Below are 26,999 nucleotides of genomic sequence, written 5' to 3'. Positions count from 1 at the left end.
GGTGCCTATTTGTTTTGGGCACCTCTTTGACCTCTGCACCTGACCGGCCCTGAGCTGCTGGTGTGGTAACCTTGGGGCTGCCTTGAACCCCCATCGATGGGCTGCCTATGCCCAGGAACAGAGACTTGTAAGTGTTTTACTTACCTCACAATCTAACCTTTACTTACCTCCCACAGGAACTGTTGATTTTTGCACTGTGTCCACTTTTAAAATAGCTACCTGCCATTTTAACAAAGACTGTATATGATATTGCTTTTATTCAAAGTTCCTAACTTACCTAAATTTTATGTGTTTAATTCAAATATTGAACCTGTGGTTCTTAAAATTAACTAAGAAAATATATTTTTCTATATAAAAACTTATCGGCCTGGAGTAAGTCTTTGAGTGTGTGTTCCTCATTTATACTGCCAGGTAGTGTACAAGAAATGCTTAACACTATCCTCTCATAAGCCTACTGCTCGACCACACTACCACAAAATAGAGCAATAGAATTATCAAATTTTGCCACTATCTTACCTCTAAGGGGAATCCTTGGACTCTGTGAACACGATTTCTTACTTTGAAATAGTATATACAGAGCCAACTTCCTACAACAATAATATATGCAAGTTCTGTTGTGGCCTAGTTCTTAGTCAGGGACGTGGAATTTGCCCTCATACTCAGGGGATTCACCCAACTATTCATCAGCTAACACACTTGAGACTGCCCGATTGCCCTCATCCTCCTCCTGTGCTGTTTCAGGACAATGGTAATCTTGTGGTATGAAGTGTTGGTTCATTTTAATCATGGTCAATGTTAGAAATTGGGTTTCTGGTTGTAAGAGGTATGCACCCTGTCCAGGCAAGAACCACACTCTTAGTCAAGGTAAGTCAAATGCAGACCATAAATTAACCTGTGCTCTCCATCTTGTAGCTGGGCTCAGGGTGGGCAGGCTAACCTTAAGAGGAAATTTGTAAAGTATTTGTGCAATACTTCAGTAAAACAGTGAACCCACCACACAAAAAGACAAAAAGACACCATACCTAGTTAGAATCATAGAGCTTACTTTTATGTATAAACCAATTCTAAACAACACAAATACAATAAGAAGAACTTGAGTTATGAATGTTTAACGCTTAAAATGCAATATAGCACTTAGAAGCATAAAGCACAACCAGGGCTATCTAGTCACGCTAGACTGGGGTAAATCCAAAAGTTCAGGTTGACTGCAATGGAGCACAAGTCAGATGGCCACCACAAATGCTAAAAATATCACTCCTTCCACAAGAAAAAAAAAACATATTGTTGGGTGGTTGCATTTGTAGGGCACTTCCTGCCTAAATATGCCTGTCATAGTAGCTTGGATTTTCTTCTTTAGTGGTGCCACTGACACAGGCGACTTCTGGAGAGATCCAGGAGGTCGTAGACTCAATGTTCATCTTAGGCGAATCACTGTATGAGGGGGTGTCTGCATCAGAGTCTTGTGCCATTTGGAGGTTGCTGATGTGGTAGATGCTAGCACACTACAGAGGATAGGACTGCTTTGTGTAATGTTATCATTCTCTTCTTCCTCATGACCACCTTCTTCTTCTATCACTGTGAACTGAGTTGCTTACCCTCTCTCATCACCTCCAGCACTTATCTTTTTAAGTTGCTTGTCCCACTAGATTCTGTTATGGTTTTTCAGAAGGGATTTTTGGTCTTCAGTACCAAAGTGTGAACCTTGCTTACCTCGGCGAACACTTGCATGGCAAATGAGCATATTGCAATGTTATCCTACTGCTACTTGCTAATCACAAACAAGTCCCAAACTGGGGAGAAGAACTTTTTTAGTGTGCCACTACAAATGCCTGAAGAACTGGAGGTAGGCGGCTGTGATGTTTGCCTCTCTTTAGGCCATACTTCGGCTGTGGTATTGGTGTATGCAGGTCTTGGTGGAGGTCTTACAATATGGAAGGTGGTGGTGGTGGAACCACATCCCTCTGAGCAGATTAAGTAGGAGGAGTCATCTTGGTGTCCTCTGAGTCACCATCTATACTGATAGTCACTGACTCATCGGAATCACTGTCACTTTCCATAATTCTAAAGCTTTCAGCAACTTTCCTTTTTCCTTCGCTTTCGGGGCAAGTATTGGACTCAGCGGGGGTGCAATCCATGTCCAGATCATCAGAAGGAGGGTTTGGAGAAGATGGTGGCATACCCTATCTTTTTCCTGCTGGAGATTGTAAAGCCAATGGTTGAAGAGCAACATCTTGCTTAGTAGAAAGCTCAACCCCCTGTTCTGCTCCTACTTCAGGAAGAACTGTTGCTGGCTGCAGCTCCTGTTCTCCACTTTCCTATAACTATAGGGTACTTTGTCACTGGGAAAAATCCAGTTAAGACTCACTGCTCGTCAACATGACTCCAGTGGCTTCATCACTGAATGACATCAACTTGGGCTGAACCTGGTGCAGTTGATGCAGAAGTGCTGCTTCTAGCTTTTTGCCACCTAGAGGAGAGTGCAGCAGGTACACCACATTTGATGAAAAAGGTGGAGGGTGGCATTTCAGTGGGAGCAATATCCTTCTTCTTCTCCTCCTTACTGACCACTTTCTTGGCAGGAACACCCTTCATGGGGGCCGTCTATAAGTTTTTTCTTAGCTTTGGCAGTGGCCGATTAGCTGCACAAGCAGAGAAGGACTCAGGTGGTATCACTGCCAGCCTTCTGTCTGGCAGTACTGTGTGTGATGTCTCTTCTGCACGTAAAAGCAAACAAACAAGAAAAGCATTCAATGAAACATGAGATTTGCAGTTAAAATCTACAGACAATATAATTTAGTGAGGTCATCACAAATAATTAATAGTGTACCTATTCCAAACTATAACATAATATTTCAATAACATACAGATTGTAAAGTTTACTTTATGTGCCTCCAAGGCCTATGAGATACTTATGTCAGACAGGGAGTGCAGGGGAAAAACAGAATGATGGTTAAGAAAACTCTTGCTGGTGTGCATCTATGACCTATAGCAGGTGGGGGGGTTCAGGGGAAGAACAGAATAATCCTCAAAAAAATATTGCTGGTGTGTGCCTGTGGCCTTTGGTAAGCAGGATGTACGGGGGAATATGAAATAATCCTTAAAAAATAGTTGCTGGTGTGCGCCTATGGTCTATGGCAGTCAGGGGGTGCAGGGGAAAATTGAATAATCCTTAAATTAATTTTGCTAGTGTGCGTCTATGGCCTATGGTAGGCATGATTCTGCAGAAAATTGAATAAGCCTTAGAAAATATATTGCTGGTGTCCGTCTATACCCATTGGCAGGCGGTGGCAGGGGGCCTGGGGGGTTTGGAGACAGACGAAGGAAAATTAAATGATCCTTTAAAAAAAAAAAAACACAGTGTGCACCTATGAGACCTAAGACAGGCAAAGGGTACAGAGGAAAAATGAAAGAGTTCTTAAAAAAACAAAATTTCTGGTGTGCATGTATAGCCTGCGGCATGCAAGGGATGCAGGAAAAAATGGAATAAACCTTAAACAAATTACAACTGACACAACTATGAGACACCTGGCAGGCACAGGGGAAAATTGATTCATCCTTAAAATTATTGCTGCTGTATGCCTATGGCCTTCAGAGATGCCAATGGCAGGCAGGGGGTTTAGGTAAAAATCAAATCAGTGAAAAAACAATATTGATAAAGTTTCCCTAGGACCATAAGAAATCCTACATGAGGCAAGGAGGCCAGGGAAAATGGAAAAATGAAAAAAAAACACTGTGCATGCTTACTACAATCAACCTCAAGCACTTTTAACATATTTCAATTAAATAAATAAAAAAATGAACAAAAACAACAAAAAGCCATAGGCCTCTTCTATCAATGTCCCTAGAAAATGGCTTTGAAGAGTGAAAGAAAAGATTACACAATGGCTACACAAAATAGCCGCCCTAGCACACAGCCATTGAAGGTGAAGGCATGGACAACAAAGAAACACATGAAGGCCTCTGGCAAAGGCAAAGCATGCTGGCTACACAAAATGGCCATCCTGGCACATGGCAACCAAGTGTGAAGGCCTAGACAAAACAACATGTAAAAGCCTATGGTAAAAGCAAAGTATTCTGGCTATACTGAATGTCCACTCTGGCACATAGCCACCAGGGGTGAAGGCATAGACAACAAAGAACACATGCAGGCCTATGGCAAAAGCAAAGCACACTGGCTACCCAAAATGGCCAACATGGCACATGGCTACCAGGAGTGAAGACATTGCGTCACTCCAGGTCTATGAAGCCAAGCAGGGCAATGCAGAGTCTTATGTGGCTTCAAAAATCTGACATTGGGCTTGTGTCATTCTTCCACCATGCAACACCACACTGCTCGGCGTGAGTGACACTGAGGGGCTCATAAATATGCCCCTAACTGGAGATACTGAACCACTGGACAAATACATGCAATTAATGTACAACATGGATAGGAAGGACTGGGTGCTACATTCCTACCAAGTTCTGAGTTCTCTCCAGGGGATGAGGCATAAAGTTTGGTGTCAGTGTTTTCTGTTCTTTTGAATGTTTCACCTGTTTTTCAACCATTCAGTGTATTGGTAAAAATGCACTGATTACTGCACCACTCAGTACCAGATTTGTGCGTAAACTCCTGGTTAGACACAAATCAAGATTTTATCTCTATTGAGAATGACCACTTTCAAATGATAATTGGAGGGAGTGGGGACTAGGACAGGCAAAACATCTCACAGACATGCTGGCAGTGACTCTACCAGGAAATAAGCTAATTTGACCATAATTAATACATATATTGCATATCTAGTAGGTATACATGAAACAGAACTCTCCACCTTTGGTTCCATGTGAGATGACAAATATCTTTTTGTCTATGGTGCCACTCAGAAACCCACAAAGGGAAACATCTATAATGCTCAATACTATATGGTATGTATGAATCCTGAGACCCATCACATAGACAGAACCTAATAAATACAAAATTCCAGAATGACTGCTTTCTTTCAACTGTATCAATTTTAAGTTTCACCATTGTTTTATTTATTTATTAAAGCTATTTATATCAGTAATCCTAGACATGTGAGCAATGAGCACTTCACAGGTAACAAAGAAATGTAACATGATTGAAGGACTTCATGATAAGGTGATATGTTCTCATTTTTTGTTGCCTTTGACAAGGCAGGTAACCACATCTAAGATAACAAAAAGACACTAACACTGTTGTGAGACCAGTGAGTATAACGTTACTGCTATGAAGGTGAGAGAGGACCAATTCCTGTATGGTGGTTCTTGGAACAGGAATATCCTTGTGAGGTATACAAGCATAGACCTCTGTCATGAATGCCTGACTGTGAATATGGTATTCTAATTTATTTTGTCTCTGGCATAATCTAAAATATATTAGCTTTATGCCAGAGGCCTAGGTCCTTCCCTGACAATACGAGGCCCAGGGCCTATCCTGTGAAAATGAGGAGAGCACAAACAATGCTCTTTAAGTGGACAGATAACTGCCACACCTGTTATATGAGCACGCACATAAAGCAGTGGTGACAGCTTGCTGTGTTTTGTGATTTAGAGCACGACCAAACTTTTTATCTGTATGATTGTGAATGTGGCTTATTGGCCTCTCTTGTGTCAGGTTATGCTGTTGTGTGTACCCCAGAACCGTGTGCTGACATCATGTGTGTTTGTTCATTAATAGGGAGCATATAATCCATGTGCGGTTGTAAGGCTCTTGTGTGAGTTTTAGTCATTTTAGATGCCCCCTGACACTGGAAGTGAATTGCATATGTTCCTGTGGCTGGAGAAGGGACAATCCAGACACGGCAGCAAGGAAGATTGAGACATGGGTACTTTTAGATATGACATGAACATGTTGTAAAGAAGGTGCTTGTGAGCACTGTCAATTGGTGAATATTAGGGGTGAAGTGTAGAACTAGTTTCACATTTCATTGTCTCCAGTTGATGCATGCTCCAGCTTGGAGGCAGCCTTAGTTTTGCCTGCTGTAAGAGTACCACTTTACACAAACCCAATGTTTGGAGTGCATCAGGGCAAGTCATTTGAGAGAATCACCCCAAACAAATATTGAGGCATATGATTCACATCCTTCTTCTAGAAAATATGTGTGAACATGGGATCCAAACCACTCCACTTTGTTATTCCCAAATTCTTCTTGATCAAGAAAGGTAGTGCTCTCTCAACAGAGTGATCAAAGAGCTCCTGCATTTTCTTGGCTGGTGTCTGACTGACAGCCAGTATCAAGGTGCTGAGGCGACATCACCTGAACTCTTGACTTTTAGCTTGTGGAGTTGAGGACAAGCCTATTGCCTAGAATCCTGCCTGAGGATGTGCCTGGCTTGTGTTCTTGATGTGTACAGTCCCCAGAGAAAGTGGACAATATCACAGAGAAAAGTCAGGACTGACTGACATCATGAGGGAGTTCCTCTGTCTCATCATGGAGAACTGCTCCAAAGGTTGCATCAACCAGGCTTGGCTGTATATGATATTTACTGCAACCATTACACTGTCAGACTGCAACTGCACCTCACTGCTGTAATCCTGATCAGCCTCAGAGGCTGCAACCGCTCCTCAGTGCTGTAAGTGTGATCAGCCTTGGGGACTGCAGCTTCCCATATTGCTGTGAGCCTTAACAGCCCTGATGGAGGTATCTGCATGTCACCACTATGAATGTAATTGACCTAGAAGCCCAAACCTGCATGTCACCACTGTGAGCCAGACTGGCTTAAGAATCCCCTCTGCTGGCTAGGCTAGGTCACAATACTACTACAGGGAGCGACTATCGCAAGTGTGGGCTTCACCAGTCTCACCGCCCAAAGTATAAAAACTGGCCTACAGGCATCACAAGGCTTCCTCTGTGACTGTAGCACATGGGCTTAGATGCTCTCAAAAGAAGATGAGCACACAGATTTGAGACTTTCCACGCAAAGCAAACCAAAGGTAATATCATGTGATTGAGTTGCTGTGATAATCTTCCTGTGATAATCTGCACTTGTAGATAATTTGTGCCAAAGACACTCGATATTGGGGACTGTAGTGCCTTTATATCATAGGAATGGGGAGATGAAATTATAGCATGATGGTTTAGTGACATCTGAAGATTGCAATGCAATTGTGTATTCATAACTGGATTGTGCAATATTTAGTTCTGCTATGCAGTTAAAGTACTTGCTTTTACTAAAATATAAACACTGGGCTGGGCACTATTATTTTATCCATTTGTTGACTACTCAGTTCTGAGCTTATGCCCCTCACACAACCTTCTCAAAAGCCCTAGACTGCTTCCACTCGATATTCTGATAATCAAGTACAGAAATTATTGTATTTTGTATTGCATTTGGCCTAATTTGCAGAGCCATATTAGGACTAGAATATTACATTTTTCTAGAGTCTCTTAAGAATAGCACTCAAGATTTGGATTCTCAAGACCATCTAACAGCACAGACTTATTCAACATACCACCACGAGACAAAGAACCCAGTTGATCATAACGCTTGTAACCCACTGAGCACTACATGAGGAGAGTGCATATTAGACAACGAAGAGTCCTGTGAGACTCACAGGAGTATTGTGGTTTCCAGACCTCTGTTTTAACCATAAATATACACACTCAAGAATTCACACTTGTGAATGATTTCAATAAACCCAAAAACATATGCTAGAGCACATAACATGAATAGTGGATACTATTAAACAAATAAGATAGTGGCGACAATATTGGTGAGCAAGCTAAAAAGTAAAAAATATTTCAACAGTAATTAAGACCCCACTCTTTTTCTCTCTAACTAATTTACTTCTAGCACTCAAAGAAGCCTGTGGCGGTTTCTTAGATGACCTGGCTCTCACCCACATACCTTTGTGGAGCAACAGAAGTATTGATCCATAAAACAATAACTGTGTTCCTGTCTCCATGCTCAGTAGCTATGGTGTCTCCAGCCAGGCTGATAGGCCTGTCTAGAGTTCGATGTACCTTATTTTCGCCTTCAGAAGGGGAAATGTGTTTGCAGATTCTTCTGCACATCCCTCAGCTTGTCCCCTGGAAGTCAAGATCCCTTTTCTCTCCCAATAACTATTAATGCAGCTTATGTACTCTGCTTACTTTCTTAAATGTTATATAAAAAAATTAATATAGGGTCCCTAATACACTTTCACTTACATATGTTCATCTGAAACCTTGTTTACTGCTTAGAAAAAGATTCCTGGAAATCAAGATATCGATCTCTACTGAAAGAAACATTGAACAATTTATTCAAGCAACCTGATTAATCACAATGTAATGATACCCACCATTAAACAATACCGAGTATTGTGTATTTATAATGAAACATGATTTTGAAAACATGTATCTTTTAATTGTTACTGGGGCCACCTACATAGGAAATATGTATGATTATTTTAGGAGCAGTGACACAAGCTCAACCAACACTGTTGGGGCCCAGCAATCCCTGTCTGGCCTGTGGTCCACTGACCAGGGTCTAATAGTTGTCCTGAAGTTTTCAGGTTGAATGAAGGTGTAAGGTATTGAGAAGGTGGAACTGAAATTCAGCATTGTTTTGCTTCTTTGGACATGTGAGGAGATTTCCATTGATAGTGAAACAAAGGCATATTTCTTAGTGGGACTGTGTGGGATTGATGATTAGGTTGGAGAAACTTGCTAGCGAGTTATGGACTGAGATGTAAGACAAAGGAGAAAAAAATGTGTTTCTTTGAAGGTTATATTTTGGGAGAAATAGTGTTCATCCATTTTGAGAGACTTGTGAAGGCAGCTAACAAGCTTTTAGCTTGTGTGTTTTCATGTAAGAGTACACTTAGGTCCACCTTGAGAAACGTGGGGTCAATGATTTCGATTAGTCAATTTATATTTGTGGGGAAGGACCTATCTTACATTATGAACAAAATGGTTTACTGTTTTGGTTGCCTGTTGAGAAATTGGAAGATTAGAGGTTTGAAAAGTTTGACACCATGTTGAGGGTGCAGGTGTTATCACTGTCAGAGAAAAGTGGGACAATAGTTATTAGGCGATTGAGGAATTTCATAGAGTATGAGAAAGAGTAATGTGTGGCTAAGCTGACCAGATGGAAGTGACAGATTGAGAGAAGAGATTCTGAAATGTCAGGGAAAAGCTCAGTATGATTCCACCAGCTGTGCTGAGGGGAAAATGGGCAGAATTAGCACACAAGGGTCCCTTGGGAAGAGGAGTATTAAAGGTAAGAGTGAATGAGGCTTATTGGTGTCCCAAGATGACAGCAAGATATAAAGGCGTGTGAAATCATGTGCTGCCCGTAAAAGTACATTATTAGGAAGCTTCCATAGCTTCCTTCCCATGTTCCTGAGAGGAAAGGGATCACATTGGGACTGGACATTGTGAGGTGTGTTTAGTCTTGGCTGTGTTACAAAAGTACATATTAGTGATGCTTGACCACTATACCAGATAGTGTCAACACAATAAACTCCACTGTGGTTTCAATGACTTCCGGGAGTCGTAGTGACACACAACAATGAGCAGTTTAAATCTGAGGGATTGAGTCAATATCTTCATGTGTGGGTCAGCTGATACAGTCTACCCAAGTGAATAAATGGTGGAGGGAAAAAATAGTGAGATGAGAAATTGTGCTCACATGGCAGTGGGAGGGAAATACCTTTATAGGCATAACACCCAGCACCAAATTTGGGGGCATATTACACTTTTTTTGTGCAAAACTGCACTAACGCAGTTTTACATCAAAAAGTTTTACATCGGCTTGCACCATTCCTGAGTGCCAGCCGGGCACCATATTTATGGAATGGTGCAAGCCGGCGCAAAGGGTGGGCTATGGTAAAATTAAAATGACGTTAGCCAGGTGGGGGTGGCGGTATGGGAGTAGGGGGTTTTGCACCAAAAGATGATGTTAACCAGCCTAGCATAATTTTCTGATTCAAAACCATCCATTCTACATGACTCCGGTCTTAGAAAAGACAGAAGTCATGCCCACCACACCAATGGCCAGCATAGGGGACAAGTGTCCCCTGGGCATGTCCCCTGGGCATGGCTATTGCACCCAGTGCCATGTAGAGGTGCCCATTTTACGGACCCCGATGGAACTTCAAAAAATCAAATTAAATACTTACCTGTAGTTACCTATACTTATCTGGGATGGGGCCCCCCATCCTCCTCTGTCCCTCTGGTGTGGGTGGGGGTGTCCCTGGGGCGGGCACCTGTGGGCTTATTCAATTGTGTTCCACCATGGAAATAGGCCCACAGGTCCCCACAGGTCCCCTAACACCTGCCCTGACCCAGGCATTAAATAATGGTGCAAAACAAGCTTTGCATCATTATTTAACCCCTTCTCCCCGAGTGCGTGATTTTAGTACAGGGGGATAAATATGGCACCATGGCCATAGAATCATTTTTTGCACAGGAACGCCTACCTTGCATCTCATTCACGCAAGGTAGGTTTCCACGTCCCAAAAATTACTTCAACTCCATAACTTTGGAGCTAGACAAGTCTAGCGCCAAAGTATAAATATGGAGTTAGTTTTGCACCAAATTTGCCACACAAAAAATGGCGCAAAACAAGTATAAATTTGCCCCTTGGTGCTAAATCTCACCATTCAAACTGATGAGTGGATAACATGCAGCACGGATAACATTTAGGTATAGCCAGGTGTCACTACTGCAACCCCTTGCTTGCCCTTTGCAACCCCTGGCTTCAGAGGCCCATGGCACATTTTGAAAGGACATGAATATTTAATTACCTTCCTTGCATGTCGTGGGAGGGAGAAGCCATTCCATCTCTAAACCTTCCCTAGAAAAGGACGGGCGCCCTCTCTTCACTCACATTTCAGGGCAAACAATCTCCACCATATTCAATGATCACCAGTTACCACTGTAAGAGCAGAAGGTATAAAGTGCTTTGTTGCACACTGTTTACCTTTCGTAGCTTTCGATGGGACTGGGATATTACATTTTAGGTTTTTAACAATAAATAAAGTCAGCAGGGCAGCACGCACTGTTCTGATTGAATGAAAAAATGACCTAAAACAAACACAAAATAAACACGTTTTTGCCATGATTTATTATTGTGACTACATGAAAATTGCTGTGTTTAGTTAAAAACATCATCTCTGTACTTCATACTGGTGATATTGGTGCTTTACAAATGATCCTAGATCAAAATGTATTAACAATAAGGAATAATTGAAGCCGATAACATAGATCATATTCATTATATGGCCTATATCAATCAATACATAGGAAAGTAACAGCTACTGTTCTTTTTTAAAATATATTTTATTCCTCTGATTTTCTTGTGTGCTGTAGTGAACAGGCAGTACTAAATCATGACAGTTTGAGGTGTAAGTCATTTAAGTTCCCAGAACTGTTCGGTGTTTTGAGACACTATAGATCCCCCTCAGTCAAACATGTAATGTTTCATTAATACAAAGAGAAATGAGAAATGATCCCCTTGTATGTCACGTCAGCATCCTGATCCAGATAGTATCTTAAGCGGACAATGCCGCTGTTGAGCTGCTATATTACTCATGCAGTTATTGTGGAAGTTCAGCAATGTAAATAACTGTGATGTCATCTGGTTTACAGTCATGTGACATCACTTCCTGGATTCAAAAGATCATATTATGTCACTTCCTGTGAAGTCTAAAGATGATGATATCAGTGTCCTTCTCCAGGCATTTTGGTGAACTAATGTCCATATCCTGCTGGAAAGGGGTGTGTAAAGTGGTCATGCAGACGATTTGGGAAAACTAGCATCACTAAAATTTCTGAAATGGCAAAAACCACATAGGTATATTTCCTTCCTTATTGCCGTTTCAGCCTTATGGGAGACTGGTTTCCTTATAGAATCTTAATGGTATTGATTCCGGTTTTTAGGGACCTTGGTGAAATTCAATGGCTATACTTTGCTGCCAGATGTTATTGATATCCTATAGTGACGATAAGTGACTGGTTACTGACATTACAGGTGAATTTTACATTTATTATCCTCCCTTTTTTGCTATTGGTAGGCTCAGGTGATTGCAGGATTATTATTATTTTTAGGCACTTATCATGCAAGTGTATTATTTCTAGTTGTATTTGAGGCACAGGTCAATGGCATGTTTCAGTCATGGTTTGTGCTCTTTGTTTTATGTTCCCTTCTTTTTTTGCGTTAGGTTTGGATTGTCTAACCCAAACCTAATGCACTTGCCTGTTTTTTTCTGTGCACTTTCATTTGGGTGTCAAGTATGAAGTACTTATGTACTCAGTGAGGACCTTTGATATATTATGTTTATGGCACATATTCACGTTTTCATTTTTAGAACAGCGATGGGCAACATCTGACCCTGCTTGTCTTTTCCCCTCCCCACCCCGGTTTTTAGCAAATTGAAATTCCCAGCCTGTGCCTTGAAGAAGGTGGGTGGCCAATTGATCACCATCCACTGAAACGTGCGTCGGCACTAAAGTTCGTTCCGCTCGGACCAGACATGGAACTTTTATGAATATTGCTACAGAGATTATGGGTCCGTATGAATAGCCCCTCGCGCCACTTTAGCTCCGCCTTAGCATCGTTTTTTTTTTACACCTTTTCCCCGCTCCATATTTACAAACTAGCGCAATGCATGTACTGCGCCGCTTTGTAACCCCTTGTGCCGCATTATGGCTGTGCCAGGCATAATGTATACACGGGGAGCATTTCCCAGTTAGGAGGCCCTAAAAAATGGCGCAGTGAAATTTAAAAGATTTCACTGCATCATTTTTTCTCTCATTTTTTTACCGCTAGTGTAGCAAAGCGCCACAATAGCGTCAGAAATGTTGACACTATTGGTCTAACTACCACCATGGTGTGCCATATCTTAAATACGGCACACACATGGTGGCATAAGAGGGGCAACCAGGGGGTGCAAAAAAAGTGGCACTGCATTGGATGCAGCACCACTTTTCTTGAATTCGGCCTCATGTTTTGTGATAAAATGTTCAATCAATACAAACTGTATGTGAAAATGTTGAAACATTGTTTATGATTGATTTTGAGGTGTTATTGTTCACAATATGTATAACAAACAATCCCTTACTATGATTTTGAGTATTGTGGAAAATATATTTTGTTCAATTTAGAACTGTTCCAGGTCGAAGGGGGACATCTGAATGTAGTTTTTACATGTTCCTTGGATGATGTATGAATAATTATTGGTATGTATGAAGCAAGTGAGTATGTTGGGTTTTAATTAGTGCGGATAGGTCGACTCTTTTCATTTATAAATTCATGTTGTGTCTTCATACATTGACCTTGACTTCGAGTTGGCCAATCAAAAAAGTAGTAAAAGACGTACTTTATGTTTATGAAAACGTTTTTGCCAACCATGAATAAGTGTTTTTGACTCTTTGTGTAGAGCTGTGGCTTGGAGGCAGGCTATTCTCTTTCTTCTATTTACAAGATGTCACTTACCAGCATCAAACCTGCCCACGGAAAGAACATCACATCCCATTATAATTTCACAGCTCATACTCTCCCTCTCCAACAAGGCGCCGAACACTCAGGCCAATATCTCTGACTGCATCATCCAGATGGATGAAAACCAATTGCCTAAAACTCAATACAGAGAAGATGGAAGTAGTGATCTTCAGCAAAGACACCTCTCTCTGGAACTCCATCTGGTGGCCTGCTGAACATGGACCCGCATTCCTACCAGCAATCCACACAAATAACTTCAGAATAGTATTTGACAACCAGTTCACCATGACCAACCAAGAGAATGCAGTCTTCGTCTCCTGCTTCCACACACTCAAGATTTTCAAGAAGATCTTCAACTGACTCCCCATCAGCACTCACAGAACTGTCATTCAGTCCCTCATCACCAGCAAAATGAATTCTGTTTACTATACTAAAGACCTGATTTAGAGTTTAGCAAACGGGTTACACTGTCACAAAGAAGATGGATATTTCATGCGCTGTATTATGATGTCCATAGGCCATAATGGAGCCATAATGCAACAGACAGAATCTCTGTCACATTTGTGATGGAGTAACCCCCTCTGCCAAACTCTAAATCAGGCCTTATGTCAATTGCATGGATGCTTATTGCCAAAAACTGAAAAAACAACTTAACTATAACTTATTACACAAGGCATGTTTTTACCAAATTAAGGGGGTTATTCCAACTTTGGAGGAGGTGTTAATCCGTCCTAAAAGTGACGGATATACCACCAGCCGTATTACGAGTTCCATAGGATATAATGGACTCGTAATACGGCTGGTGGTATATCCGTCACTTTTAGGACGGATTAACACCTCCTCCAAAGTTGGAATAACCCCCTAAGTCCCAGATTCATTAAAAGTGGCACTGCACCTAGGGCACCATGGTGGTAGTCAGGGGGACTAGCATCATCATTTTTTGGATAGTTAGGTGCTTTGCAGGACTAGCATCAAGCATTTTGACACTAACCCTGCAAAGCACGCAGAGGCCCATTGAACACAATAAGAGCCTCTTTGTAATGCCTGCACTTAGGAGGCATTAAAAAAGGCGATAAAAATGGTGCAAAGGACTCTCATAGATTCCTTTGCACCATTTTTACGGCTCCCTAGTGCCGGAACGCCCCCTTTCCATACATCATGTCTGGCGCAGGCATAATGTGGCGCAAGTGGTTACAAAGTGGTGCAATGCAAGCATTGTGCCACTTTGTAAATATGGCTCAGTGTTTTTGCCCTTCCAATGCCACATTAGCGTAAAGATGGGCCTAAATCACTGCAGAAAAAAACTGACTATCTAAACTTGTAACATGACCCCCCTTTTCCTCTTCCTCCTTATTTTTAAATTACGATAAATTATTAATATAATCATTTTTTATATTTACACGACCTTCGTAGTGTGTTGGCCTAGGTGAATGTATTCAGTTGACTAGTAACAAATGAAATAATTTAAAAATCTTATGTATTAAATTTATTAGTAATTCATACAGAAAATGTCCATAATTATGAAAGATATGCAAGGACAGAATAATATTTGTGAATTAGTTCATATTCTATATACAGACTCTCAAGAATATCCTGCCTTGAAAAGGTTAAATACCAACTCACTTTTTTTATATTCTCTCACATCCATTTTTACCAGCACAATGTATTTGTCCTTTGTCTCCTGAAACTGTCATTCTTTGCGCCCTAATGGAACTAATCAAGCCTGTGTTCAGGACATCTGCACAAAGTGTAGATCATGAGATAATATTTTGTGAAATGTAATTGTGTATCACCTTGGTAGCTTGATTGCAATCACCTACAGATCACTGCAACTGTAAACAGTGTTGGCGCACCATTATGAAACGCTTCATAGTGCACTGCAACTGGATATGTCTTGCCTAATTGCGTGAATGCCTTTGGATACATTTGAATATGTGTTTTTGGACTGTAAATTATAACTCAAGAAATGTATTTAGTACTCTTCAATTTTAAGTAAGGGCTTCGGAATTTTAAAAAAAGGATGAATACAATTTTTAACATGCATTCTATATTTGCTCGTTTATTATTTGTGTGACCTCTTCCAGTAGTACTATTTTTAATTTCATAATATACATGAACTGCTTCTTTTAGCTATTTTTCTCATCGCAGTGTAATGGAAATATGTCAGATTACAAATTGTGTGCAAAAATAGCATAATATTCCTTTTCATTGTTTCATTTCGGGTGACATTAGCTGTTACCACCCAATCCACGCTTCTCAACTCCTGCTTCTTCAAGCCCATCAATAGTCAAAGAAGACACACAGGCTTCAATTATTGTAATAATTACAACACAGTCATTAGAAGCGGTATTTCCATTATCAGATTATCAGCATCATTTAGAGTCAGGAGATAAAATCATTCCCAAGCATGTTAAAATGTGAATAACATTTACCTCTGTTTTCGGATGTATTTTTGCACCAGATATTTACCTAGGCGGTAAAAAGGGCTGCGTAAATGTGTGAGAACATTTTTGACCCCGATTTATTCACATACATACCCAACTTTTTACTTCCTGCACCGCCAGTGCCAGAGCTTAAAACAGCGTGTAAGATCTTGGCCGAAAACTAGAGCTAGCACAATTTCCACTGTTACTAAAACCAGAGGAAATACTGTTCGCACTATTTTACCCTAGCAACCAGCCCTAAATGATCCATTAGGTCTACCTACTCTACAAAAATACAAATACGCTTTCTAGTAACACCAGCATGTTTCAAAACATTATCAAAACATTTCATGTGTATTTATTTCTGATCTATGGATGTGTCCCCTAATACCTAGCAGCCTTAATGCTCATTGACAAGAGGAATACTGTCTTGAGTTTTTACTATTTTAACTAACCTATCTGTCATAGTGCTCCTAAAATCCGAAGTCCTGAAACGGACTCTAAGGGGCAGGTTTATGGAAAGTGGCGCTGCACCGAGAGCAGCGCCCCTTTCCCTGCGCCCCTTACCACCCCCCTACCGCCACCATGTGTGCGCCGTATTTAAAAGATGGCCACCATGGTGCAGGGTAGGGGGCAATAGCGTAATTTTTCATGACGCAATTGATGTACTCTGCAGGAGTAGCACCAAAATATTGGCGCTACTCCTGCAGAGTACACAGGGGCCCATTCTAAAAAATTGAAGGCCCCTTTTAATGCCTGCTCTTAAGCAGGCGTTAAAAGTACCGTAAAAAATGGTGTAAGGAAATCTCATAGGTTTCCTTTCACCATTTGTCCGGCTCCCCTAACGGAGGAACGCCCACTTTGAATACAATATGCCTGGTGCAGGCATAATGTAGCTCAGAGGTTTACAGAGTGGCGCAATGCAAGCATCGCGCCTCCCTGTAAATAAGGCGCAGGGATTTCGGCATTGTTGGGCCACATTAACATCAAAAACAATGACGTTAATGTGGCGCAAGGTGGTGCTAAAGCACCATAAATATGCCCCTAAATATATTCATACTATTACTGTTTTGAAATGGATGTCTCTTAGTGTGATATATATCCTGGTATAAGCCCATGTTTCAGATTATTAAAACTGAACGTGACCTCCCCTCTTTCTACTGAAATAATTGCTCAGGTCATTTCACTGGTTCATCTCTGAAGCACTTCTTCCGTCAAAGAGTTCTGTGCATCCAATCACCAGTACATGTTATGCCCTAATTGTAGGAGCTGGTCAACCTTATTATTAACAAAATTAACCTCAAAAGGTTCCGCTCCTCCAACTGCTTTGCAACATTGCAGCCTAGCATTGCTACAATGGGGTCATCTGTGATGTCTTACACTGATATACTGTGATTGATCAGGATGAAACCTAAATAAAGTCAGGCAGATTAATCCTTTCTTCATGCAGCGCAATGTGGCAGGCCATCTTGCTGCAATGCGTGAAAGAGAAATAGCAGGAATATGTTGTATTTACCATTATACAGCACATTCCTGTCCGTTCCTAGCACTGGGGCCCTTTTGGCTGCCTACTGCCAATGCAGGCACCCTTGTGTCATGTTGCAGGGGTGTCTGCATTGCAGGCAGGATTGTTTTTGTGCAGGAAGGGGTCCCTTCCTGGACAAAAACAATCCTGAGATGCATTGTTCTCTTTCTATGTGTTCTGCAGAATGCAGCACACATAGAAAGAGGAAACAATGAGGAGAAATAAAGATATTTCTCCTCATTACGCCTCACCTTGGGAGGAGTAGCATTTTGATGCATTCCCAGGTTTACCATTAATGGTTAATCCGGGAATGCACAAATGTTTGTGGGTGAATGTATGGAAACAGCTAATGTTTCCCGGGGAAGAGCAATGTGTTGTGCTGCCTTGCGTTTTTCTACATTTATCAAGTCATGCAGGGCCAAGCACAGTGGCCTTGTGTGGCTTGATAAAACTCACTTAGGTTTTGCATCACCCTTGCATCCCCTTGCATGGTGCACGGGTGGACACAAAGCCTTACTAAAGCCCTGTGTTTATTATCGCATTCCAAGGTGAGAGTATTGTGTCACATTTGGAAAATGAATTTTCGTTGTGTTATAATTGTTCAGTGTGCCTATTGATTGATTTATTGTTGTTGATCTTCAGCTTCTAGCATCTCACCGCCAACTACAATTTCAGTGAAGACAGCATCTTCTCTTCCAACCCAAGAACCTTCAGCATCTAGTAATGTACCCTCCATCTCAAGCACAGAGACTTCAGGTACAGGGTAAGTCTCATGGTACCTCCTAGATTTTACAGGTGTCGGTTCTTTGTCAGTTCATTACCACTACCTTTTACTAACTTCTCCAGAATTTGTGGGGCTAGCTGCATCCGGCAATCACAGTTTAAACCCACGTGATTTGATTCATGAAGAAACTGCTAACACATTGAAGGCCAATATGAATAGTAAAATAATTCACTCCTAGGTGTATGCCAGCAGAAAATATGATTTTCTGAAAGTCAGATTTTTAAAGCACTGCATTGCCATTGCTGTGACCTGGATATTTTCATACCTGACTCTTGAGCATTTCATCACAGATTAAAGTCCTTTCTAGTTGAGTAGAATCAGCAAAAGTCTGAGTGTAGCTGATGTCTTGATGTGCGTGGTTGCAAGTGTGTTGTAATGTTTAATGTTGTTTGGTGTGTCAGTAGCCATAGATCCTTAGCAATCTGAGTTCGAGATATTTGTAGAATTGATAAGTACGTTTCCCTAGCTTGGAATGAGGTAGCTGAGACTGTGGTGTTGTATTGGGGTACACAGTTTCCAAATAAGTCAGTTTTGGGGGTGGTTTTGCATAACTATGGGTTCAGTGTGATGTACATACTCCTGGAGTGGTATATTTTATTTTTTATTAACAGCGTAATGCTATTGTGAGTTTAGTGAAGTCCAATTATGTAGAGCCTCTGAACTGTGCTGGATAGGTGGTACTGTTGTGAGTTTGGTGATGCTATATAGAATATCTGAGCTATATTGTATGTGTGTTTAGTGTTCTGCTTAATGTATTCTCTTGAGTGTTATTTGTTTCCTAGAGTACAGCTCTGAGATATTTACTCAGTTTCATAAGTTCTTTATTATCATGCATGCTGCTGTGAGCTAATTGACAACAAAATATATGGAATATCTTAGCCGTTTGAACGAATGTGCAAAGTACTCTTGACTATATTAAATGGAGTATTTGATGTAATTATTAGAGGAAAGAGCTGTTGCAGTGTTTTCCACCGGTATTGTTTGCCTGCAGTTTATTGAGTACTGTTAGATGCTTTGCCTAATTTATCCTGCTGCGTATAGATATAAGGTGCTAGAAAGTTCAGCAATGCCAGATTAACCAGATGTATTGATGTATTGTTTGTAACGATAACAGGATATGCTATGCAGCGCACATCACGAGGCACCCAAAATCAGCGCCAAGTAGGCGAGCGACTCTGGGCCAGATGTATGACACATTTTACCAGTTGCAAATTGCCCATTGGACCGCTTGTGATCGGCAAAATGCATTTCCCTATGTACCAACTCTATTTTGCGAGTCTGTAGCTATTACCAACTCGCAAAATAGGATTTGCAAGTCGCAATTAGGAAAGGACGTTTATAGGGCGTCCCTTCCTAAAAGAGAGTCATGCTACTATGTTTGATTGTTTTGCGACTGGGAATAAGGTTGCAAAACATTCATTCTTTACTGACTCCTTGAAGGAGAGGGTAACCAATTGGCAAACATGAAGGGGTCCCCGTAGTGTAGGAAAGTACATTCTTGCCTGGCATGTTACCCCCATTTTTACTGCATGTATGTTTGTTTTTGCGTGTGTCACTGGGATCCTGCTAGCCAGGACCCCAGTGCTCATAGTATGTGCCCTCTATGTATTCCCTGTGTGGTGCCTAACTGTATCACTGAGGCTCTGCTAATCAGAACCTCAGTGTTTATGCCGTCTCTGCTTTTAAAATTGTCACTGCAGGCTAGTGACTAATTTTACCAATTCTTATTGACACACTGGAACACCCTTATAATTCCCTGGTATATGGTACCTAGGTACCCAGGGTATTGGGGTTCCAGGAGATCCCTATGGGCTGCAGCATTTCCTTTGCCACCCATAGGGAGCTCAGACAATTCTTACACAGCAGCCTGAGTGAGATAACATCCACGTTATTTCACAGCCATTTACCACTGCACTTAAGTAACTTATAAGTCACCTATATGTCTAACCCTCACTTAGTGAAGGTTAGGTGCAAAGTTACTTAGTGTGAGGGCACTCTGGCACTAGCCAAGGTGCCCCCACATTGTTCAGGGCAATTTCCCCGGACTTTGTGAGTGTGGAGACACCATTACACGTGTGCACTACATATAGGTCAATACCTATATGTAGCGTCACCATGATACCTCCAAACATGGCCATGTAACATGTCTAGGATCATGGAATTGTCACCCCAATACCATTCTGGTATTGGGGGGGGGGGCAATTCCATGCATCCCCGGGGCTCCAGCATAGAGCTCGGGTACTGCCAAACTAACTCTCTGGGGTTTTCTCTGCAGCTACCGCTGCTGCCAACCCTCAGACAGGTTTCTGCCCCCCTGGGACCTGGGCAGCCCAGTCCCAGGAAGGCAGAACAAAGGATTTCCTCTGAGAGAGGGTGTTACACCCTCTCCCTTTGGAAATAGGTGTTAAGGGCCTGAGAGGAGTAGTCTCTCCTGGCCTCTGGAAATGCTTTGAAGGGCACAGATGGTGCCCTCCTTGCATATACCAGTCTACACCGGTTCAGGGATCCCCCCAGCCCTGCTCTGGCGCAAAACTGGACGAAGGAAAGGGGAGTGACCACTCCCCTGACCAGCACCTCTCAAGGGGAGGTGCCCAGAACTCCTCCAGTGTGTCCCATACCTCTGCCATCTTGAATGCAGAGGTGTGAGGGCACAATGTAGACCTCTGAGTGGCCAGTACCAGCAGGTTACGTCAGAGACCCCTCCTGATAGGTGCTTACCTTTCTCTGTTGCCAATCCTCCTCTGAGGGCTATTTAGGGTCTCTCCTGTGGGTTTCTCTTCAGATAACGAATGCAAGAGCTCACCAGAGTTCCTCTGCACTTCTCTCTTCAACTTCTGCCAAGGATCGGCCGCTGACTGCTTCAGGACGCCTGCAAAACCGCAACAAAGTAGCAAGAAGACTACCAGCCACATTGTAGCGCCTCATCCTGCCAGTTTTCTTGACTGTTTGCTGGTGGTACATGCTCTGAGGGCTGTCTGCCTTCACCCTCCATGGGAAGCCAAGAAGAAATCTCCTGTGGGTCCACGGAATCTTCCCCCTGTCAATGCAGGCACCAAACTTCTGCATCACCGGTCCTCTGGGTCCCCTCTCATCTTGACGAGCGTGGTCCCTGGAACACAGGAGCTAGATCCAAATGTCCCCGACAGTCCAGTGGCCCTTCTGTTCAAATTTGGTGGAGGTAAGTCCTTGCCTCCCCACGCCAGACAGTAATCCTGTATACTGCGTGAACTGCAGCTGCTAGGGCTTCTGTGCACTTCTGCAAGACTTCCTTTGTGCACAGCCTAGCCCAGGTCCCCAGCACTCCGTTCTGCATTGCCCAAATCGCTGAGTTGGACTCCGACTTCGTGGGACTCCCTTTTGTTGTGCTAAGATGACCGATGTGCTCAGATATTCTGAGCGCCTGTTCAGGTGGTTCTGCGGGTGCTGCCTGCTTCTGCATGGGCTCTCTGTGTTGCTGACTGCTCCCTCTGTCTCCTCCTCTAAGGGGCGACCTCCTGGTCCTTCCTGGGCCCTGGCAGCACCCAAAATCCTCAACCGTGACTCTTGCAGCTAGCAAAGCTTGTTTGCGGTCTTTCTGCGTGGAAATAGCTCTGCTTCCTCCAGCACACAGTGGGACATCTTCTGACCCAAAGGAGAAGTTCCTTGCCCCTTCTGTTGTTGCAGAATCTTCGGCTTCTTCCACCCGGAGGCAGCCCTTTTGCACCTTCATCCCGGGTTTAGTGGGCTACTGCCCCCCCTGGACACTTGCGTGTCTCTTGGACTTGGTCCCCTTCCTTTGCAGGTCCTCAGGTCCAGGAACCGGTCTTCAGTGCTTTGCAGTCAGTTGTTGTCTTTGCAGAATCCCCTATCTTGACTTTACTGTCTTTCTGGGGGTAGTAGGGTAACTTTACTCCTACTTTTCAGGGTCTTGGGGTGGGGTATCTTGGACACCCTTAATGTTTTCCTACACTCCCAGCAACCCTCTACACACTACACTAGGCCTGGGGCCATTCGTGGTTCGCATTCCACTTTTGGAGTATATGGTTTGTGTTGCCCCTAGGTTTATTGTCTCCTATTGCATTCTATTGTGTTCTACAGTGTTTGCACTACTTTTCTAACTGTTTACTTACCTGATTTTGGTTTGTGTGTATATCTTGTGTATAATAATTACCTCCTAAGGGAGTATATCCACTGAGATACTTTTGGCATATTGTCACTAAAATAAAGTACCTTTATTTTTAGTAACTCTAAGTATAGTGTTTTCTTATGACATAGTGCTAAGAGATAAAAGTGGTATAGCAGGAGCTTTGCATGTCTCCTAGTTCAGCCTAAGCTGCTCTGCTATAGCTACCTCTATCAGCATAAGCTGCTAGAACACCTCTAACCTACTAATAAGGGATAACTGGACCTGGCACAAAGTGTAAGTACCACAAGGTCAGCCTCCTACACATAAGACACCCTCTCCTTTGTTAATGGGGGCACCAACATTATTTCAAAGCTGGCAGTGGTCCCAGTGAAAGGAAAACTTTTCATTTTTATTATTGAAATGCCGCTCGGGCAGGCCAACATCCCTGTGAGTGCCGGCCATTCCCAATTGGTCACAAATTGCGACCTGCTTCATGAATATTAATAAGGTAGGTCCCTTGTGACTCATTTGGGAATCGCAAACAGTGTCTCAGACACTGTTGTAGATCAGTGTTTGTGACTCGCAATTTGCGAGTCTCCAAAAAATGCAAATTGCAAGTCGCAAACACTGAGAGTCGTATATCTGGCCCTATTTCTTTTTCCCTTTTAGAGACGCTTCCCTCAGTTAGCTGTGTCCTTGGTGGGAGTCATAGTCAGACCTGCTGCTCTCTCACCTTGTATCTGCTGCAGTGACTCATCTCAATTCTTGAAGCTGCTCTCTTTTCTTTGCCTGATTAATTGTGTCTGATTTCCTTACGAGAACCTCTTGTAAAGTCAGTATTGGATTCACCTGTATCAAAGCTCTGTTGCTGTTATGTCTAAAGAATGGGGAGAGAGGACACATAGGCCCAGATTTACAAGCGGTCTGTGCCACTGATGCATCACTTTTTTTGATGCATTGGCTGCTCAGACTGCTGACCCATACCTACAAGGCCACGCAAAGCCACTTTGTGTGGCTTTACAAACTTTGTAGATATGGAGTAAGGCAACGCAGCACAAGTCGCCTCCCCAGGGGTGGCATAGAAGTGACGCAATGGGGAGGAATATCTTTTTTTCCCCCATTTCTTCTTCTTTCTATGTGTGTTCCATTTCCCAGCACACATAGAAAGAGGTAAACTCCTCTTGGGATTGTTTTTCTGCAGGAAGGTGCCCCTTCCTGCAGAAAAACAATCACCCCTGTAACGCAGGCACCATGGTGCAAGGGTGCCTGCATTGGCACGCAGGTGCATTCCTGCCCTTTTATTTTGATGCAGGGCAGTGCAGAAAGAAGGCTTGCAGAGCTACCCTGCACCAAAACATTGAAAATCTGGCCATAGGGCTGATGGTGTGGGTTAAGTCATGCGAAGAATTGTGCTTTGTTTCACATAACATGAACAATAGCACTAGAGCTAGTACCTCCTGTGGTGACTACAAATATCCAGGTTGTCCCTTACTAGGGTCATAAAGGCTGATTGTACAGGTGGGAAAAGCCTACCCCCAACTTGATGGATATGTAGCAAATAGGATGCGTTTTTCTGATTAGAAGACCAAGGAATGATTGAGTTGAGATGCGGGCAGACAGTATGAGTTACAATGCACATTTTCTTCTGCCAGTACTGCCTCATGTTTAAACCCAGCAGTAACAATGCGTGGCCCAGGAAGAGCCAAAGATGCTGAGCAGGCTGGAGTATATGGAGTCAGTACTATCTTCACTAGTTTGGACACAGGCAAAAAGCATGGAAGGTGTCTGACATGTGAACTTGGGACTAAGAAGGAGGAGGTAACAGATTTCTCCAACACTGGTAGTCAATGGGGTCATGCCATAGGTAATGAGCAGATCATGATGAAGGAGCATCAGTCTGGAATGGTAAGTGGAAGCAGCTCTGTTGAGATGCAAAATTTCAGTGTGACTCTTGAGATCATGCTGTCCTGCCCTCTGATGTTTTGCCCTGTTGTGAAATCATAGGCCCAGATTTACAAGCGGCCTGTGCCACTGATGCATCACTTTTTTTGATGCCTTGGCCAACATGTTAAATATCTTGAGGTCCCAAATGGCAGCTATGGGGATGAGGGAGAGCTCAAAGAACACCCCTCTTTTGTGGAGTGCCTATAACCCCCTTTCTACCTGAGACTTGTGGAACTGCTGTAGTGGCAATGCTAAATATAGTGAAGGGAAAGGCCTTTTATCTTTCTCTTTATGAGAATATGCTTATTGTCCTTCTCTATTTACAGTATTCTCCTGATGTCCCGTAACAGGGTTCTTTTATTTCCACCTTTGTGATCATATTTGCTTTTTCCGCTATGGCGCAGGATGTGAGTGGAACCTTTGTGTGTATGTTTGGCTGGGTGCTCTAAGGCATCTATATTGATTTCCCTATGTCTGTGGAAATAAAAGGTTGGTAATTAATTTTGATTTGTATGTGTGTGTGTGCTTGTATGTATGTGTGGCAATATAGGATCATTTAAGGTCCTGTAAGCAAGCCTGCAATGAAACATTCCTTCCCTTTAACCAAAAGTTTACTGCAGAGAGTTGCAGCATCAACTTAGTTTTGGCTGCAGTACATGTAGGGCCCCCCTCTGCACTGACTTAGGAGCTCTCAGGCCAGGTACTGTGCTGAAGGGGCCCCCTGGAGCTCAGGCCCCCACTCACGGTGGGGGCTGCGGAGGCCTATGTTATGCCACCACCCAAACAATGTGGTATGGCTGTCTGAATCCAGCTTAGGAAAGGGCCCTCATGACCATCATTCTGACATGCCCAGTGCATACACTATTCATATTTGGTGCATGAATGATTTGATTTGAAAAGCCATTAAAAACTGAAATATGCAGTAGTGCCAAGCAGTCACTACTGCCTAGTTCAGGGGATCATGATTTCTCAATGACAGAAGAGGAACTATAAAGCAGTGCAGTTGAGAGGTTTTGTGGGTCCGGGTGAAATGAGGATATGTACCCCAACATTTATGGGGTGTGTTTATTTGAAGGGAAACTCTGTTACAACATGTAACCCCACAGAGGACTAGTCCGCAACTGCCAGTAGTTAGAATCCTAGAGCTTCCTGAGAATAGAATCCTGGCCATTGATGGTAGTATTTGAAAATATAAGTACACTGTTCCCAGAGAAAAGGAAAAAGCACAGGGTAACCCTAATGTTAGAAGCAAGTGCCCTCACACACCCAATAGGGTGTCATGCTTCATCATCGGGCAAGCTCCTCGTCAGACTGGCGCTGCAATGTCTGACGGGCACTCCTGGAAGGGGGCTCTTTGCCGGAGATCTTTTCTCTGTGCCATGGTGAAAAAGAGTCAATGTCCACCTTCAGGCACTACAAAAAGTAGGAGAGCGAAGGGAAGTTAAAATTGGCTCAGAACCCAGAAAAGGCACCGAAATTTAATGATCAAAAAAGGGGTAGTGGCCAAAGTGATAAAAACACTGAAAGGAGATTGCGGAATGAGATAATGCTCAGACACTCTCTCAAAACAGGCAAAATAGGGGGTAGAAAACTATCTCAAACCCCTGAAAACAAGGTCAACATGTTTCATGTCTTAAACGGTCCATATGGATCCAGCGACACTTCATCAGGACCAAAACACTTAATTGAACACTTTTCCTATTAATTCAATGGCAAAACCTCAATATGTCAACAACTGTCAATCTGATTAGACTCCAGTCACTTACTAAAAGTAAATTGCACGTCAGGCTAGTCTATCTCAAGGGTCAACCTGTGAAGAAAAAGAAAGGCACACAACTAAACTCTGCAGTATGTCATAACAGTAGGTGCTCACACGTAATGGAAGTGGCACACAGTGAACAAGCAGTGTAATCATGTTCAGTGGTAGTGTCTGGAACAGAAGTATAATAGCTTACCGTCCCACAACTAGGATCCGGCTCCATAGGAAAGCACAAGCCAGACGGAAAGCTCAATCACTACAATAATTTAGCACATGGTTACAAAAATATAATAATGCTGGCAGGGATGCAGGAAATCAAATGTAAAGATATCCTCTCTGCAGGACACTCAGCGTGTAAAGGAGGCTCAGAACCCAGGAGTTAAAAGTCAAGACACACAACATACGTACAAGTAATCACATATAAATTTATTCTCTATATAGGACACTCAGCGTGTAATGGAGGCTCAAAAACTCTGGAGTCAAATGTCACATAACACACGTGCAAATAGTCACAAATCCGAGGAAGGGTACACACACTATGAAGTAAAGGGAGTGCACCAGTTGAGCTCACAAACTTTCAGCTAATAAAAAAATCCTCATGTGAAAGCCCATGTACTTAATAAAGGCTAAAGATGGTTTAAACAGGCCCCCCCAAAAAGAAACAGAGCACGACTCGATTACACTGTGCCCTCAAGGTTCAACAGTCTTTTGAATCACAAAAAAATATATGAAACTCCTCGCTCACTCTAGCGAGAATCCTATTACTCACATCTCCGTCGCCGTTCCCTGCATGGGACCTACCCATGGCCGTGCTCCCAAACAGATAGTTAGAAGCGCGGCCGACAGGAAACTTAAAGGCAGAGCGACCCGGACGTCAATCGCTGGAGACGTGATCTGGTTGGACATGCCGGGTCACATGGGTCCTGCTGCCAGAACTAACGACGGACTACTGGAAGGGACATTTTCTCCCAACTAGCAGTCAACATAAAAAAAGGACAAATCTGGAGTTTGTTGTGAAATGACTGTGTATTCATAGG

The 26,999-nt window shown here is 42.7% G+C and overlaps 1 protein-coding gene and 1 long non-coding RNA gene across 4 annotated transcripts in view; one reads left to right on the top strand and one right to left on the bottom strand.

Moving 5' to 3' along the window:
- The window catches only part of LOC138261031 (protein CD300H-like), a 157,338-nt gene that overhangs the window by 39,414 nt on the left and 90,925 nt on the right, over window positions 1-26,999 (top strand). For all 3 annotated transcript variants that reach the window (XM_069209757.1, XM_069209681.1, XM_069209842.1), the window contains exon 3: window positions 18,013-18,133. In XM_069209757.1, the coding sequence (XP_069065858.1) occupies window positions 18,013-18,133 (121 nt within the window). The remainder of the gene's footprint in view (window positions 1-18,012; window positions 18,134-26,999) is intronic.
- LOC138261190 (uncharacterized) lies at window positions 1,027-26,807 on the bottom strand. The gene is made up of 2 exons (XR_011199054.1): window positions 26,732-26,807; window positions 1,027-2,714 (listed from the first exon to the last, which is right to left on the bottom strand). It is a non-coding gene; the product is annotated as an uncharacterized lncRNA (long non-coding RNA).

The sequence above is a fragment of the Pleurodeles waltl genome, chromosome 1_1 (assembly GCF_031143425.1).
Source record: "Pleurodeles waltl isolate 20211129_DDA chromosome 1_1, aPleWal1.hap1.20221129, whole genome shotgun sequence".
NCBI lineage: Eukaryota > Metazoa > Chordata > Amphibia > Caudata > Salamandridae > Pleurodeles > Pleurodeles waltl.
Note: the sequence above shows the minus strand (reverse complement) of the source record. Positions and strands in the feature narration are given on the sequence as shown.